The 15,334-nt window shown below is 60.0% G+C and overlaps 1 protein-coding gene across 2 annotated transcripts in view; it reads left to right on the plus strand.

The window, feature by feature from the left end:
• CDH4 (cadherin 4) overlaps positions 1-15,334 on the plus strand; it is a 540,926-nt gene that overhangs the window by 483,818 nt on the left and 41,774 nt on the right. For both annotated transcript variants that reach the window (XM_086702623.1, XM_086702624.1), the window contains exon 7: positions 8,700-8,872. In XM_086702623.1, the coding sequence (XP_086558749.1) occupies positions 8,700-8,872 (173 nt within the window). The remainder of the gene's footprint in view (positions 1-8,699; positions 8,873-15,334) is intronic.

Raw genomic sequence — 15,334 nt, forward strand, 5'->3', positions numbered from 1 at the left:
AGACACGGTGGGCCTCTCGCCCCAAGACCCAGAACGCTCTGTAAAGGTGCCCGGATATCACAGCTCAAACCTCCCGTGCCTTCTTTTAAATCGATAGAGACAGTCTTCCCAAATGTGTGACCGGCTTTACCCATTAGGATAACAAACGGGCAATAAGCCTTTAAGCCTGGAGACTGGAGCGGCCCCTCCATCAGCCCAGCCCCTCGGGGCCACGTGGCGTGCCAAGCGTGGCCGGGAAGACCGGAGGCCGGTGTGGATCCCAAGACTGGTCCTCTTTGGCCACTCCCGTGCCTCTCAGTCTGTCTACACGAGGTGTTGGCTGACTTTCAGAGTCCCTGGGGGACCCAGCGTCCGTCCCTGACCGCAGAACAGCCCTCAGAGGGGAGCGGGGACACCACGTCCCAGAGCGAAGCCCGGGGCGGAGCATCGGTGCCGCGATGCGAAGGACCAGCTTGACGCCCTCACGCGCCTGGTCAAGGGCAGGCTGACACCAAACAAAGCCGTCGCATCGCCGAGGCGGGCGGAACTTGGAAATGGCCTCTGCGATGCCTCCCCTTACGTCAGGGAATCACGGTAACAGGCAGTTTTCCCACGGTGCCTTTGTGGGGTAAGGAAAACCACCACTGGAAATTCGTCACGATTCTCTGCCGTGATGGGCTAATGAAGGGCTTCAGGTGTACGTGCCAGGGAAAACAAACGGAAGAATGTATGAAATATTGACTCAGCTAGGTAAAAACCTTTTAAGGTTTGGGTAGTTCACTTGAGGACGTTAGCAAGCTGACTCCGGACCAGGGTCCCAGCCGGGCCCCACGTTCACCCCGCGTTCTTTCCCCAGCCCGGGCGCCCCCTCGATTCATGAAATGCTCCCTGGAATCGCTGGGTCAGACAGGCTGGGAGGGCGTGGAGGTCTTGGGATGGCCCGTCCTGCAGGCTGGAGCAGTGCTTATCGTGGTCTGAGGTCAAGAGGGTCTTCTGCTCTGATCACAGCTGTTAGATCTCTGGGTATCCAAAGCCCACCTCAGAGGCCCCCCTGGAAGGGGATTCACCGGCTCATCTAACTGCAGAGTCCAGAGACGGGCAGCAGCCTCAGATGCCGAGATACTGTGTCCAGGGTGGGACCGGCCGGAGCCCTGCTGGCCACTGTCCGACTGTCCCCTCCCCGGTGCTTGCTCGCTCCCAGGGAGGCTCTCTCTTCCCGTGGACAAGCCACCCCAGCAGCTGCAGGCGTCTCTGAGCTTCGGGCGGCCCCGGGAGAGGGAGTCCAGCAGGAGCCCTAGCAGATCCCCGGGCCCTGGCTGGGGTCGTGTGCCGGGCCTGAGGCAGCCCCCGCGGCCAGGGCGTGCACTGAGAGCGTGTTGCAGGCACAGACAGGGTCTGGTTCTGGAGCCCTCAAGTCATAGGGTCTGAGCAGGTGGCGGGTGTGAATCCCCGAAGGAAAAGCAGATGGTTTACGCAGCTGTAAGAATACAGAGATACCCCACAAACCCTCCAGCTGTCTCCCCCAGGGGGACGGTTCACAGAACTGTCGTGCGAGATCACTCCAGGATGTTGACGCTCGTGCAGTGCACGGACCTCACGCACATGTCCGCAGGCAGCTCTCCAAGACCTCCCCACAACAGCCCTACGGGACAGGCACTTTCGTTTTCCCCACTTTTGAGATGAGGTGAATAAGGACACACAGCTAGTGCAGGCAGAGGCAAGATTTAAACCCAGGCAGTCTGACTCCTGAGCCACAGTGCTAACCATTGTACAGACTGCTTCCCCTCCCCGGGTCTCTGTCAGGAACACATTTGGCCACAAGTCACAGAAAACCCAGCTAGGACCAGTGGGGGTTTGGGGGAGAGCTTGAAGCCATCCGTGCACACAGTATTTGCCTCCCCTTCTTGTTTCTTGCCACATGGTCACAAAATGGCTGCCGTGCCTCGAAGCATCACATCCACTATCAGGCAAAAAGACGAGAAAGAAACAGGAGAAGGGCAGAATGTAGCGTGGGCAATTTTCCCACCCACCCCCCTACCCCACCACCCCCCCGCTGAAAACACATGTTGTACGTGAGAGTGCCTTTCTCCAGGATAGGAAGATATAAACCCCACCCTCAAGGTGTCCATTGTCCAGTTGAGGGACCCCGAAATCTATATGCTATGTACGTGCTAACGAGTGGTACGAGATGCTCACCTGGACCGAGGCCTTCGGGAAAAGGAAGCAGTTTCCTCCCTCGGGGCCTTTGCACATGCTGTGCCCTCAGCCTGGGTGTCCTGCCCCCAGTCGCTGTGACACTGGCCCCTTTTCCTCCCTCAGCTCACATGGCGCTTCTTCAGCCCACGTGAGGGGGGCTCGTCTGCCCCCCCGCTTTCCATTAATACTCCATTACTCACGGAGTTACTTACTTTGTTGCTGGCTTACTTACAGCGCTGGGCAGAGATCCTATCTGTTCTCTTCACCGCTGTGCACCCAGGTGAGGGTGGGACGCCGTGAACCCCAGCCCCAGCCCGACAGCCCCCCTACCCGGGAGCCCTGGAGGCTAACCAGGGCTCAGGACACGCCCGGGGCCTCCTTCCTGGAGCTCGGAGCTGCTCGGCTGACAGTTCTGCGAGGCAGGCTTCGAGACCCTCACAAGAAAAGATGCCTCCGCGGTGATTATCTTTTAACTAAGAAAGGCTTTAATTGGAATTCCTGATTTCCCTAACCCCTCGTAACTGTGTGAAGGCCTATATTATAAATTTTGAAATTAATGTCGCCTTAAAATATTAAATAGCAGAGAAATCTATACGCTGCCAATGAAGTCAAAGAAACCCTCATCTTGATAACGCAGAGTTTTTGCTTAAATAGATTATTCTATTAGTGGCCCGTTTATTTATTTATTTTATTTCTGTGCCGGCGGAGGGCTCCCTGAGATTAATGCCACGGACTGATGCACAGATGGTACCAGATACTTGAAAGTCATCTGAATATTAAGAATTTAAATCTTTAGCCTCAGTGATTTGAGCAGAAAGCCAATTATGGGGCTGAATTAGTTTTCAAATTAAACTTCAATTTAAGGCTTGTGAAATTAATCCTTTAAGGCGGACGGCCGCGTTTGTACACGAATTTCTTGCAAGAGCCGACCCTCTGCTTTCTCCCCTTTCCCTGCCGGTGCGATCAGTGAGAAATGCTCCCCACCCCGGCAGCAGGCAGCGGCCCCGCGTAGATGAAAATACAATCCCGTTGTTCTGTTTCATTCGCCAAGAAAAATGGAAGCCTTTCTACCGGGGAGAGAGGCCCAAGGAGGCGCCCAGAAAACCCTGGAAGGATGCTTCGTTTCTCGTCCTCTGGGCCCCGGGAACAAGGACGCACCGTCTCCCCGCGTTACCGCAGATGCTGCTGGTGTAAACGCTTCCTTAGAGGAGGGCATGCCCGGGCCGTGGCCTGTCCTTGGGGTAGCTGGGGCTCGTGGTTGTGCGTGGACTCAGACCCGCCCGGCTGGAGGCCGGCAGCCACAGCCTCCAGACGCATGGGGACGGCCCTGCTCACGCCCCAGGCACCGGCACATGCCCTCGGGACCCCACGAGGAACGTCCAGCTTCCAGAAGAGGACCCCCAGGCTCCAAGAGGCTCAGTGAGGTTCAGAACCAGGCCCCGGGAGCGGCAGGGCCGGGGTCTGATCCGGATGGAGTACAGTCTGACCCTGAGCCCAGCTTGGCCCGAGGCCACAGGCGATTGGTTGGAAAGGTCTCTCTTCCAGTGCCTTGTTACCCAGGGGTCAGCCCGACTGCCCGGCTTAACTGCCCGCCTCAGCCCCACCCCAGTCCCTGCTCCGGATGGAATGGTGTCCCCCCAAACCGGGGTCACCCCGGAAGCTCGGAATGTGGCCTTCTTGGGAAACACGATCTTTGCAGACATAATTCATTAGGATGCGTCCTGATCCACTGGGGCTGGAGTCCCTTGTAAGAAGGGGAGATTAGGACTGAGGCACAGAGGAGGAGGCCACATGACGGCAGGGGAGAGCTTGGAGCCAAGCAATGCCAAGGGTGGCTGGCGGCCCCCAGAGCCGGCAGAGGCAGGAAGGACCCCCTCTGTTCCCAGCACCTTCAGAGGGGCACCGCCCTGCCGACACTTTGTTTTTGCACTTCTGGGGGATAATAAAGTTCTCTTGCTCCAAACCGTCCAGTTTGCCGGAGCACCGTCTCAGCCCCCCACCCCCCAGCACCTTGTCTGTGCCCGAGGAAAGGCCTCGAGCTCCCTGGTGGAGGTTTGCCAGAACACCCACCTTGCCAGAGCCTTGCAGGAGGGAGTGAGGTCATGGCCACTAGCCACTGCCTGTCGGGCTCACCCCTCCAAACCCCAGGACAGAAGGACACGGAGGAGGCCACAGGCCACAGCGTTCACTGCAGGCCTCGGGGAAAGAAAGCCGAGACCAAGGTAGGAGGCAGGGTTTGAAAGGAGAAGCCCTCGTGTGTCGGGAGTAGACGGTGGCAGGTCAGAGCCTGCCCCCGGGTCAGCAGAGTCCCGGTGCCCACCGGGTGGGCAAGCTCACCTGGGGTGGAGAACACGCCCAGACAGGGAGGGAGGCCGCCTCCCCCAGAGGGCCCTCCAAGCTCTCGAAAAGGGATTCCTCCTGCCTCTTCCCACCTCCTGGACCCTACTCAGCTCCGCGGCCCCAAAGGCCCCGGGTTTACCCCCATCTCCTCTGTTCCCCAGCAACCCGGCCCCTTTCCGACCTTTGGCAGGGTTTTCCGGTGACATGCACCCGTCACCTGACTGTGCAGTGGTGACCACAGACCCAGCAGATTTTTCAGAATCTCTCTTTTTTTGAGAGAAACCAAATTGTGATTTAGGTTTAAAAAAAAAAGCAGTCCCATATTCTGTTTCTCGGCTGAGTATTTCTTTTTCTGTTTTGCTTTTTTTAGTAACATTTTATTTTCTGATAATCAACTCTTTGAAGGAAACTTGGAAGATACAGAGAAACTCAGAAAGCAAAAATCAAATTACATGTGCGGTCCCACACTCAAGAGATTGCTGTCGAGAGCATTTGACATACACCCTCTGGCCTTCTCTCCTTCGCATAAACACGAGATTTTAAAGACCGGGGTCATACTGAAGAGTTGAGAAACCTCATTCTTCTCCAGGGAGCCGTACGTGTATCATGAAAATTTCAGATATCATTAAATATTCTTCTACAACATTTTAATGGCTCTGAGCTAGTCCACCGTAGGAATGTTATTATAAGAACATCATGATTTATTTAACCAGCACCCTGCTGTCCTACAGCTAATATCATTTACGTATCGATTATGCTCTTTGCTTGTCTGCACCACTGGACGTGAGCTTCACGGGTCAGGGGTCTTACCACTTGGACTTTTACTGGAGATCGCTGTAGAGCCACGTGCAACGTGCACCTAAGAGAGCGTCCACGTGTCCCTGATGGGACTGCGGGCCTGGGGATGGGGTGGGGGGGGGTCCTGTGTCACTGGGGACATACCCTGGTCAGCCCTGAGTCAGAAGCAGGGGGACTTAAACTGGGAAGTTGTCAGGTATTGATCAAGTCCCGGCCGTTCTGGGCTCTTTGCTGCTGGGCTCATGTGTGGCTTCCTGGATTGTCACCAGAGATAGAGGGTCTCACCTCCTCCATGCTGACCTGTAGAGAGCTGTACTTGCAGGGCTGGTCCCTGCAGGTGCCGGGTCATGTCCCCCACCGGGCTGGTCCCTGAGGGTGGCGGGTTAGAGCTCTATTTTCGTGTCCGGTCGGCTGGCATATGCTTGTGTGTTCAGTCTTGCAGAACCTCAGCACAATATCACAGCCAGGACTTGGGGGTCCCTACAGTCAAGGTATGGAACACTGCATCCCTACGAGGGTCCTCATGTGGGGGATTTGATAGTCACACCCACCCCTGTGCATCAGGGATTTTGTCCCGTTTTGCTCACTAACGTGCAATGCCAAACACGGTGCTTGGCACGTAGTGGGTGTTTGGTAAGTCTTCGTCGAGGATTTTCACACTTGGCCATCGGGAGCCATGTCCACACGGACAGCCGAGGACACGGATCAATCATCTCTTGAACATCAGTGATTTTCCCCTTGGGACAAATTCCTACAAGTGGATTTCTTGACTGGACACTTTTTTTTTTTTTTTAATTTTTTTTTCAACGTTTATTTATTTTTGGGACAGAGAGAGACAGAGCATGAACGGGGGAGGGGCAGAGAGAGAGGGAGACACAGAATCGGAAACAGGCTCCAGGCTCTGAGCCGTCAGCCCAGAGCCCGACGCGGGGCTCGAACTCACGGACCGCGAGATCGTGACCTGAGCTGAAGTCGGACGCTCAACCGACTGCACCACCCAGGCGCCCCTTGACTGGACACGTTTTAAAGGCATTTGGATGCATACAGACAGTGGAACTGCCTCCGGAAGCTGAGGCCGTCTGCTCCCTGGAGGGAAGGGGACGCAGGAGTCCCAGGTCCTCTATATATCACTGCTATTCTGTATCATCGTTATATTTTTTTTATGTTTACTTATTTTTGGAAGAGAGAGAGAGAGAGAGGGAGACACAGAATCCAAAACAGGCTCCAGGCTCGGAGCTGCTGGCACAGAGCCCAAGGCGGGGCTCAAACTCACAAACCGTGAGATCCTGAGCTGAAGTCGGACGCTTCACCCACTGAGCCACCCAGGCGTCCCTGTGTCATCGTTATTTTTAAATAGCGTTTGCCTTTTTGGTATGTGAAAAATGCCTTCCTTTCATTTCCTTAATCAGTAATAAAGTTGCTTTAAAAAAAAAAAAAAAAAAAAAAAAGGAAGGGCAGAAAGGCTCTCGGTGGTGAAGATGTGAAATTCAGGCTCCTTGACCAGAGACTCTAAGCCAGGTGCTAGGCAGTTGTGTCGGGGACTGGGTCATGGGTGGGCTTTTCCTACCTTGAACCATCTGATATCTTCCAGAGAACATGCACTGGTTACCGGATGGGCTTTCCTTCTGCAGTCAGAGAAGAACTGTCAGAAGCATATCATCTGTTTAAAGAGCAGGCTCCTGGGTTTAGCAAACATGCGGCTGCTGAATCTAACACAGTGTTATAACGAGCCCAAACTAAAGGGCAGCTCTTGCTACTGACAAGCCAGACCGAGTGCTCCACACCCAGCGGCTGCCGGGGCACAGCCAGAGGGCACGGACTGACCGGGCGGGTCCCAGACAGCGAGAGCCTTAGCAGCATCCGGCCCGCACACCCTCTGCCTCCAGAACTGTCTCTCACGAGGCACCAAATTTGACTCTGAGCCTGGGATTTTAAAGGTTTGGGAACGCCTCGGTCCCTGAAACTGATTCCCCGGGTCACCAGTCAGGGGCCGTGTTGGGAGCAGGGACCTCGTCAAGGAGCTCATGAGGAAACGGAGGCCCGGCTGACGGGCCTTCTGGGTGTAGAGCCCCTCTCTCCTTGCCCTTCCCCCTTCCTCCTTGCCCTGCAGGGCCCTGGACAGCACGCTGTTCCCAACCTGGGAGTGGGGAACTGAAGTCCACACATGCGGCTCAAGACAGGGGCCACTGGGCCCAGGGCTCCAGTGGCAGGCACGAGGCTGGGGGTGGTGCTACTCGGAACTCAGCTGCACGTGACACAGACTCAAACTGAAATGGCACAAGAATGGAAATGCATGAGCTCAGTGACACGGAAGGACTAGTCAGGTCTTGCTGTGAACCTAAAGCTACTGTTCCTTAACGTCTTGATGTCGAAAAAGTCTTTAGGTGATAGGTTCAGGTGCAGCTTGATCCAGGGGCTTCCTAGGGAGAAGTTGTCACCTGAGATGGCCCTGGCCTTCTGTGGCCACAAAGTGCCCATAGCCCCCAACCTCACTCACTGAGCCAGCAGCTCCAGGGTCAGGGACAACTTTTGGTTTCCCAGAAACCCCAGCAAAGGAAACTATTGCCTTTGGCTCTGATGGGTGAGGTGCCCACGGCTGAACCCATCACAGTGGCCAGGGGGCGGGATGCGCTGATCCAACCCGGGGAGGGTGGACACCAAAAGGACCTGCAGTCACCAGGCAGGGTCGGGCCATTCCCTGCCAGCACTGAGACGAGGGGCCGCGGGGGCGGCTCCCCAACCGCTTGGATCTGAAACGCAGACAGCCGCGTGTCCCGCAGGCACCCCTGCACGTACACCCCACCTCCACCCCCGCGTGCACAGCCCCCTGCGGGGTCTCCCCTCGGCTCGCTTTCCCTGCGCCCCACAAGCGCTTTTCCATGCCTTCCGCAGACCGCCCAGACCCCGTTCCTTCTCTATGTGCCGCAGGTCCCCGCCGCGCCCCACGTCCCCACCGCGCCCCGGTCCCCGCCACTCTGCGCCCCCACGCCCCGCTGCACCGCGCCCGCGCCCCTGCAGAGGCTGAGAGCCGAGCGGGCGGAGAGCGCTGGGCTCGGAGCATGAGAAGCGTGGTCTCTGGGCCCCGGCCCTCCCGCAGCTGAGAGAGAAGGAAGGGCTGAGCCTTGAGCTCGAGCAGAAATCCTGCAGAGGGTCTCTGTGCGGAAGTGCGGGAGCAGGTTTCCTTCTAGCACCATCTCCCGCGATTGGCCGGCGTCCGGCACGTGGCGGGGGGGGGGGGGGGGGGGGGGGGAGGGGGGGGGATGGGCGGCTCCGGAGGCCTCCACGCGGATCTGCGATCAGCTGGTGATGTCTGCCCTGGGTGTGTGCGAGGACGCAGCCGCACGTGTCGCCAGCAATTTCCACCTGAGATGCTTTCTCCGTCGCAGGCACCTATGTGATGACGGTCACGGCCAATGACGCTGACGACAGCACCACGGCCAACGGGATGGTGCGGTACCGGATCGTGACCCAGACCCCACAAAGCCCATCCCAGAACATGTTCACCATCAACAGCGAGACGGGGGACATTGTGACGGTGGCAGCTGGCCTGGACCGAGAGGTGAGGTGGGCGTCGCGGGGCCGGGGAGTCCGTGTGGGAGAGGCCGCCCTGGCCCCGGTCGTGTCCCCAGAAGACTCATCTCCTACTGCGCCTGGTGGGGGGGGGTGGGAGGACCGGGGTCTCCACAAAGCAGTTCCCAGTAGATCGTGGAGCTGGGCCCACGTGCGGTTTCCAGAACAGGCCCAGCTGGATGTGTGGGGCCGAGGGGCCCAGGCTCCAAAAAGCGGGGGTGAACCTCTGTGGGTCTCAGGATGCCGCACAGCGGGTCCCCGGGTCTGGGGACTGGCACGTACACACCTGGAACTCCCTCCCGCGTCTGACCCTGGCGTCCAGGTGGCAGGCCATCCGCTGTACCCCGCGATGAAGTGAGGCGCACAGAGGGGGCGGCACCCTTCGCGCGGGCCAGGCACAATCAGAGCCAATGCTGGGTCCTTCTCACCTTCCCCGCCCCTCCCGGGACCCCGCGAGGCTGGCACCTGGGTTACACCCAGACTCCCTCACCCCACTGTGTGGACCCCGCCAAGGGCCGGACCCCGGAGGGAGGCCACCTCAGGACAGGATGGGAAAAGGAGCCTTTGCTGCTGCCGCCGGAGAGGCACTTTCCCATCACACTCGGGTGCGTCTGCAGGCGCTGGGCCGCACGTTCCCGTGTGGACAGACGGCACTGCCCCAGTCACCTGGCTCTGGGGCCCCGGGCAGATTCGGCAGCTGCTCCTGGCTGAAAGTCCCCGGGTGGCAGCCGCGGGTACTCCAAGCTTCTCAGAGGATTGTCACCTGCTTGTCCTGCCTCTGGGCTCGATGACAACCTCCTGTTCGCTCTGTGACCACAGGCCGGCATGCCCTCTAAAGGATACGTGACTCAGTTTATCCTCTAAAGCATTCGGCTCCCAGGACTGGGAGGAGACCCTGGCTGAGCTCAGAGCAAACAGGGCTGTGCTCCTCGGTCCTGGCTCGCTGCCTGTATTAACGGCTTCCTGGCCACATCCATCTCGGTGGCCAATGGCTCCCCCTCCCCGGAAGTGTCACGGGCCTGTTCTCTGGGTCCGGGGGACCTCATCTTGAACTGGGACAGTGAGCCGCGGCCCTGCCGAGTGTCAATTTTCAGGGCCAAGCTTCTCCCAGCAGGTTCTCCCGTCCCAGACTGACCCCCACACGTGGTGAGCCTGCAGGTTTGGAGAGGGGACACCTAACACCTAGAGTATAGACCTCCTCCCGACAAAGCTACAGAACCTGTCCAGCCGGGCCACCCCACCTGCACCTTCCTAATCAATGAATGCCAGGTTGTAGCATGGAAGGTGCCCCCCGCCTCCCGGGAAGGCATGAGGCGCCTTCCTTGGAATTCCTAAATCGTAGTGGGGTTGGGGGACTGGGGCGGAGAGGTCACGCGAGAGGTCATTTGTGCAGCATCGGGGCTCAGCAGGATGCAGGGTGGCCCTCGCAGCCGCACGGCCGTGAGCGTGTCGGCGGACAGCCCTGAGCGCCAGCCACAGTGCCCTCCCTCTGAGACACGGACACAGTGACGCCAGCCTGGTGGGCAGGGAGGGGAGGCGCGGGCCGTGGCGGCGGGACGAGAACTGGCAGGGAGACTCGTGGGGCTGCAGAGGCACGGGTTCAGAGTTTTCTTGTCCCGGCGTCGGTGGAGATGTGTGCACTGGGGGACCCGTCAAGACCCCACCACCCTCCCAGGGACCAAGACAGGCGCCGGCTCCGTCCACACCAGGCCGTGGAGTCAGGGACTGGGGGGAGGGACTGTTCCCCGGCCCCCAGGAGGCTGCTGTCATTAGCCGGGGAGGTGGAGCCTCAGGCTGTGACGGTGATTCCCGATGGGAAGGCCATTGGAGAGATTCACACAGTCTTTTCCTTTCTTGTGTAGCAGATTTGGACAGAGGTGCTGGGTGAGGCGCAGGGGATGGAGAGCTCATTAGGCCTGTCCCCAAAGGTGTGGGGGGGGGGTTGCGGAGTGGGGGACTAAATAAATGAGTATGCTGCAGGAGGGTGCCAGGGATCGCATGCACAAAGTATCTTGTATGGATGAGGTGCTCTCACAATGGAGAAATCCGGGGAGGCTTCTCAGAGGAGGTGACCTTGCTCCGGACCCTGGGGTCTGGTAGAACCAATCACATTTTCTGCTCTCTGGGACGAATGACCAGCACTCGCTTCTCCTGAATGCTACGCATCACACAGCTAACTTGCCTCAAGAAATCATAGATCCCACTAGGCACGTTCCTTCATTTGGTCAAAAACTTTGAGTACCTCGTATGTGCTAAAAACTATCAGAGACGCTGGGGAGACAGCCGTGACCAGGGCAGGCGGCCTCCCGGCACGTGTGGGGCTCGCTTTGCGGGAAGGAGAAGCCGGCAAGGAAGAAATCACCAAGTGAACAAATACGTCCAGGAAGCGGCACGGGTTATAGAGGGAGAACCCCACGTGCCTCCGCCGAGGGCAGGAAGCCCCCCCAGGGCCTGCCCCATCGCTGCCTCCGGGAAGGGCATCGGAGGAGTCTCCCAGGGATGTTGTAACAAAGTTCCGAAAACTCCCGTGTCACACTTCGAGGGGCCAGGAGCCCGCGGCCACGGTGTGGACAGGCCATGGCCCCCTCTGGAGGCCCGAGGGGAGGACCCTTCCTGCCTGTCACAGCCCCTGGCAGCTGCGGACACTGCTTGGCTGGTGGCCCCGTTGCTCCAGGCTCTGCCTCCGGTCACGTGGCTTCTGTGTGTGTCTCTCTGTGTCTCCTCTTCTTACGAGGACGCCGTCATTGGATTTGAGGCCCACCCTAATCCAGTGTGACCTCATCTGAACCAGTTACACCCACAAAGACCCTCCTTCCTGATAAGGTCACATTCTGAGCCTCCAGGTGGACAGGAATTTGGGGGAGAGACTCTTGAGGCCTGACCTGCTCTTCTTGGGATTCCTAAATCCTAACAGGTGTCCTTTGAACTCAAGGATGGGAAGGAAGTGGCCCTCCAAGGGCGGGCTGCAGGTAGCCACCAGCCACATGCGGCGTTGAAACTGACATCCTTAACGCCAAATAGAATGCAGCATCCGGGTCCTTACTGCTGCCAGCCCCATCTCGGGCTCCGCCCTCATGCCCGCCCGTGACCTCCCTGTGTCCATGGGCAGACGCCGTGGCCCCTCTGCCTCATCCAGTCCCCCAGAGACATAGGCGTCCGTCAGCTGACCTAAACCACGGCGCAGAGGCCGAAGGAGGCCCGCTCCCCATCTTGGTGTTGTCCGCGGCCTGCAGGGGGCGGGAGGTGGGGGTGGGCTCTCTCACCAGCCCTGTGTCTCAGAGCTCCGGGCCACACCGCCTCGGCCCTGCTGCTGTGAGCTATCCCCAGGTTCCTGTGCAGGTGGCCCTATCCGCTCCCCCGCCCCAGACCCCCACCGCGACAGGGCGGAGGGGCGCCCGCTCTGGGGCACGTCGATTTCTCACACGGGCAGACCCCGGCCCCGCCGTCCCACGACCTTCTCCACGGAGTTCTGTTCAGTATTTGATGGGTGTGGGCTTGAGGCACAGGGGACAGAGGGGCGGGAGGGCTGGTGCCCTCCAGCCAGCCGAGCATCCCGCCCGCCCGGCTGCCCTCAGCTCCTCCCCAGATAACAAGAGCTGCTCACCACAGGCCCTACCGGGAGCTCCGGCTGGCGGGGTCGGCTCTTCCGGAAGGAAAGAGGCATCTACGGAGCCTCTTTCCAGAGGACCCTTCCGGGAGGCCGCGCGAGGAAGGCTCTGGATACCGTGCTACCGTTTCCCCAGGCCAGCCTTGCCGTGCTGGAGGAACGGGGCCTCTGTTCCCGGCTTTAATTTGTGTGTGGACCAACAGGCCCGCTCAGGGAGGGAAGGACACGCTGGCCAGGCCCCCTGACGGCGGGAGTTAGGGATCACTGCCGACGCGTGGACGTTTCCGGCCCCGTCCTTGCTTCCAGCAAACAGATACCCGGCACCTGCTGTGGACACCAGGGCCCCTCCGGGGGCCCCACGGAAGCTGCACGCGGCCGGGCAGTGCACACAGCACCGCTTCGTCCTCAAAACAGCCTGGGGTGGGAGAGCAGAAGGAGGGGTGCAGCAGTCGTGTTTCTTCCCAAGTGAGGGAGGCGAGGCTAGAGCGGCTCACGGTTCCTGGGGGCGGGGGGAGGTCTCAGGCCGCAGGTCAAAGAGCAGGAGAGAGGCTCTGCCCCAGGGGGCTGGGAGGTCACATGGGGCATGGGGGAGGGTGCCAGAGGCCTGGGGACGACCTGCCACACCCCAGACCTTACTGGAACCTCGAGCAGGGAAGGCTCCAGGTTCGATTTTTCTCTTTTTCTTTTTTAATGTTTATTTTTGAGAGACAGATGCAAGCAGGGGAGGGGCAGAGAGCGGGGGAGACACAGAATCCGAAGCAGGCGCCAGGCTCCGGGCTGTCAGCACAGAGCCCGACGCGGGGCTCGAGCCCACGAACCTCGGGATCATGACCTGAGCGGAAGTCGGACGCTTAACGGGAGGAGCCACCGGGCGCCCCAGGTTCGACCTTTTTCAAAATCCCAGGCGAGGCAGACGGAACACGTGTACGGGCCACGTCCAGCCTTAGGGCAGCTCTGGGCACCCCAGCCCCATGACGGCCAGCGCTGCCGGTCACAAGGACCTTGCTCTCCTCCCCTGAGAAACGGGAACGTGAGGGCTCCCTGGGTGGGGGCTCGTGCTGCCCTGAGGGAGGACGGTACCCCTGAAGTGCGTGTCTTCATCTGGTGCCTGCCCACCCCAGCCTGGCCCCCAGCCCTTCCAGGGGACACTCCGGGGACGCTCCTGAGCCAAGCGGAGGGGCTGTGCTCCACCCTGCCAGACGGAGCACAGGACACCCAGTTAGACCTGAGCTCCAGAAAAACAAGTCCTTTTTAGTGTAAGTATGTCCCGAATACCGCATGGGACATACTTATGCTAAGTTAGTCATTTGTCTGAAGTTCCAATTTAAGTGGGTGGTATGTCCGTATTTTTATTTGCTTTTTCTAACAACCCCACCCTGAAGTAACCGGCCATCCCCCCTCGAACCCCTGTTCTGGGCCCAAGGTGGGGGGCCGAGCAGGCCGGTGTTGAGTCCGTGGGAAGGGCTCTCTGAGAAGCCCACTCACGCACCTCCCGCCCTCAGTGGGCACCACGGTGACATCTGACAGAGGGGGGACTGGAGCGGCCGTGACAGGCGACAGGGTCCTCGAGAGTCGGGTTTGGCCGATCAGGAGAGGCGGGACAGGAAGAGGACGTGACCTCTGAGGACACAGGCAGCCCGGTGGCAGGACGCACCCTCGAGTGGGGCTGGACGTGTGTCCCACGGCTCAGGGCCTTCCCAGCTCCACCGACCGCCGCTGCCTGGGAGACGTGAGATGCCCCGTCCGTCAGCCGGTGACAGCCGCGCCCGCCCTTAAAGGGACACCGGCCGAACCGGGGGTGGCTCCTTGTACGCGGGGCCCAGAGGCCGGGAGGGCACCCTTTGACAGACACGGCCGAGGGGTGCAGAGCAGGGGGGCTGGTGAGAGAGTGACCGGTGACCCAACACCGTGAAGCACAATGACCTCCGTGCCCCGTGACCCTCTGCCCTGAGTCTCCAGTCACCCGTCGCCCTCCAGATGAACACCCTCCATGGCCTCCTTTCTCAGGACAAAATCCAGTCTTTCCCAGGGTCTCCGGGCCCCTCTGTCTTCACCGTCCACTCAGCCGAGCTCTTCCCACAAGCGTCCCGTGCGGTGACGTGCTGGCCTGACCCCCCCACCCCCACACACTACAGCCACGTCCACATCCTGTGCTGGACGGTCGTCCGGCCTTCGGCACAAAGCCCTGCAGTCAAGTCCTCCCCCACCTGACCTCACGCTTCAGATCTTCGAGCCGACTTTGCAGATGCAAAGGCCCCCCCCAGAAAGGCTGTGTTGTCCAGCGGGGAGAGCCCCTGTACCCGAGTGGAGACGGCCCACCCAGGAACCCTCCTGTCCTGTCTCAGCCCCTGCACCGCGTGGGCCCCATCCTCCACACCCCTGCCGTGCACCTGCTGCCGGCACTGTGCCCCTGGCGTAGGGACCGCCGAGGGCGCTGCCGTCCGGCCTCTGCCCTGTGTTCTCGGAGACGCTGGGAACGCACCAGCCCGCACATCGCTCGGCCTGGGTAGAGTGTGGCCGTGCCGGGTCCGCCGGCCTCCGCTGCCCCTCGGCCCCGTCCCGCCGGGAGGCTGGGCCTCTCCTTTGGGGAGGCCGCCTCGGGTGTCCGCTCAGCGGCCGAGCGCCCCTCTCCAGCTGCCCTTCCCATCCCCCCGCCCAGAGCAGGTGGTCTCTGAATCTTAAGCGAGTCAAGCGAAATAATTAGACACAAGCCGTCTGCACTGATGAGCACATCCACAGACCACGGGCTGCCGTGGTCCCGAGGCGGCTGGTGGACACTCCCTGCCTCCTTCGGCGTCGCGGGGCGAGGCGCCGTGGTGATGCCAGGCAAGCCCGGGAGCTCTG

This window comes from Puma concolor, chromosome A3 (genome assembly GCF_028749965.1).
Source record: "Puma concolor isolate L17-30 chromosome A3, mPumCon1.1.hap2, whole genome shotgun sequence".
In the NCBI taxonomy this organism is placed as follows: domain Eukaryota; kingdom Metazoa; phylum Chordata; class Mammalia; order Carnivora; family Felidae; genus Puma; species Puma concolor.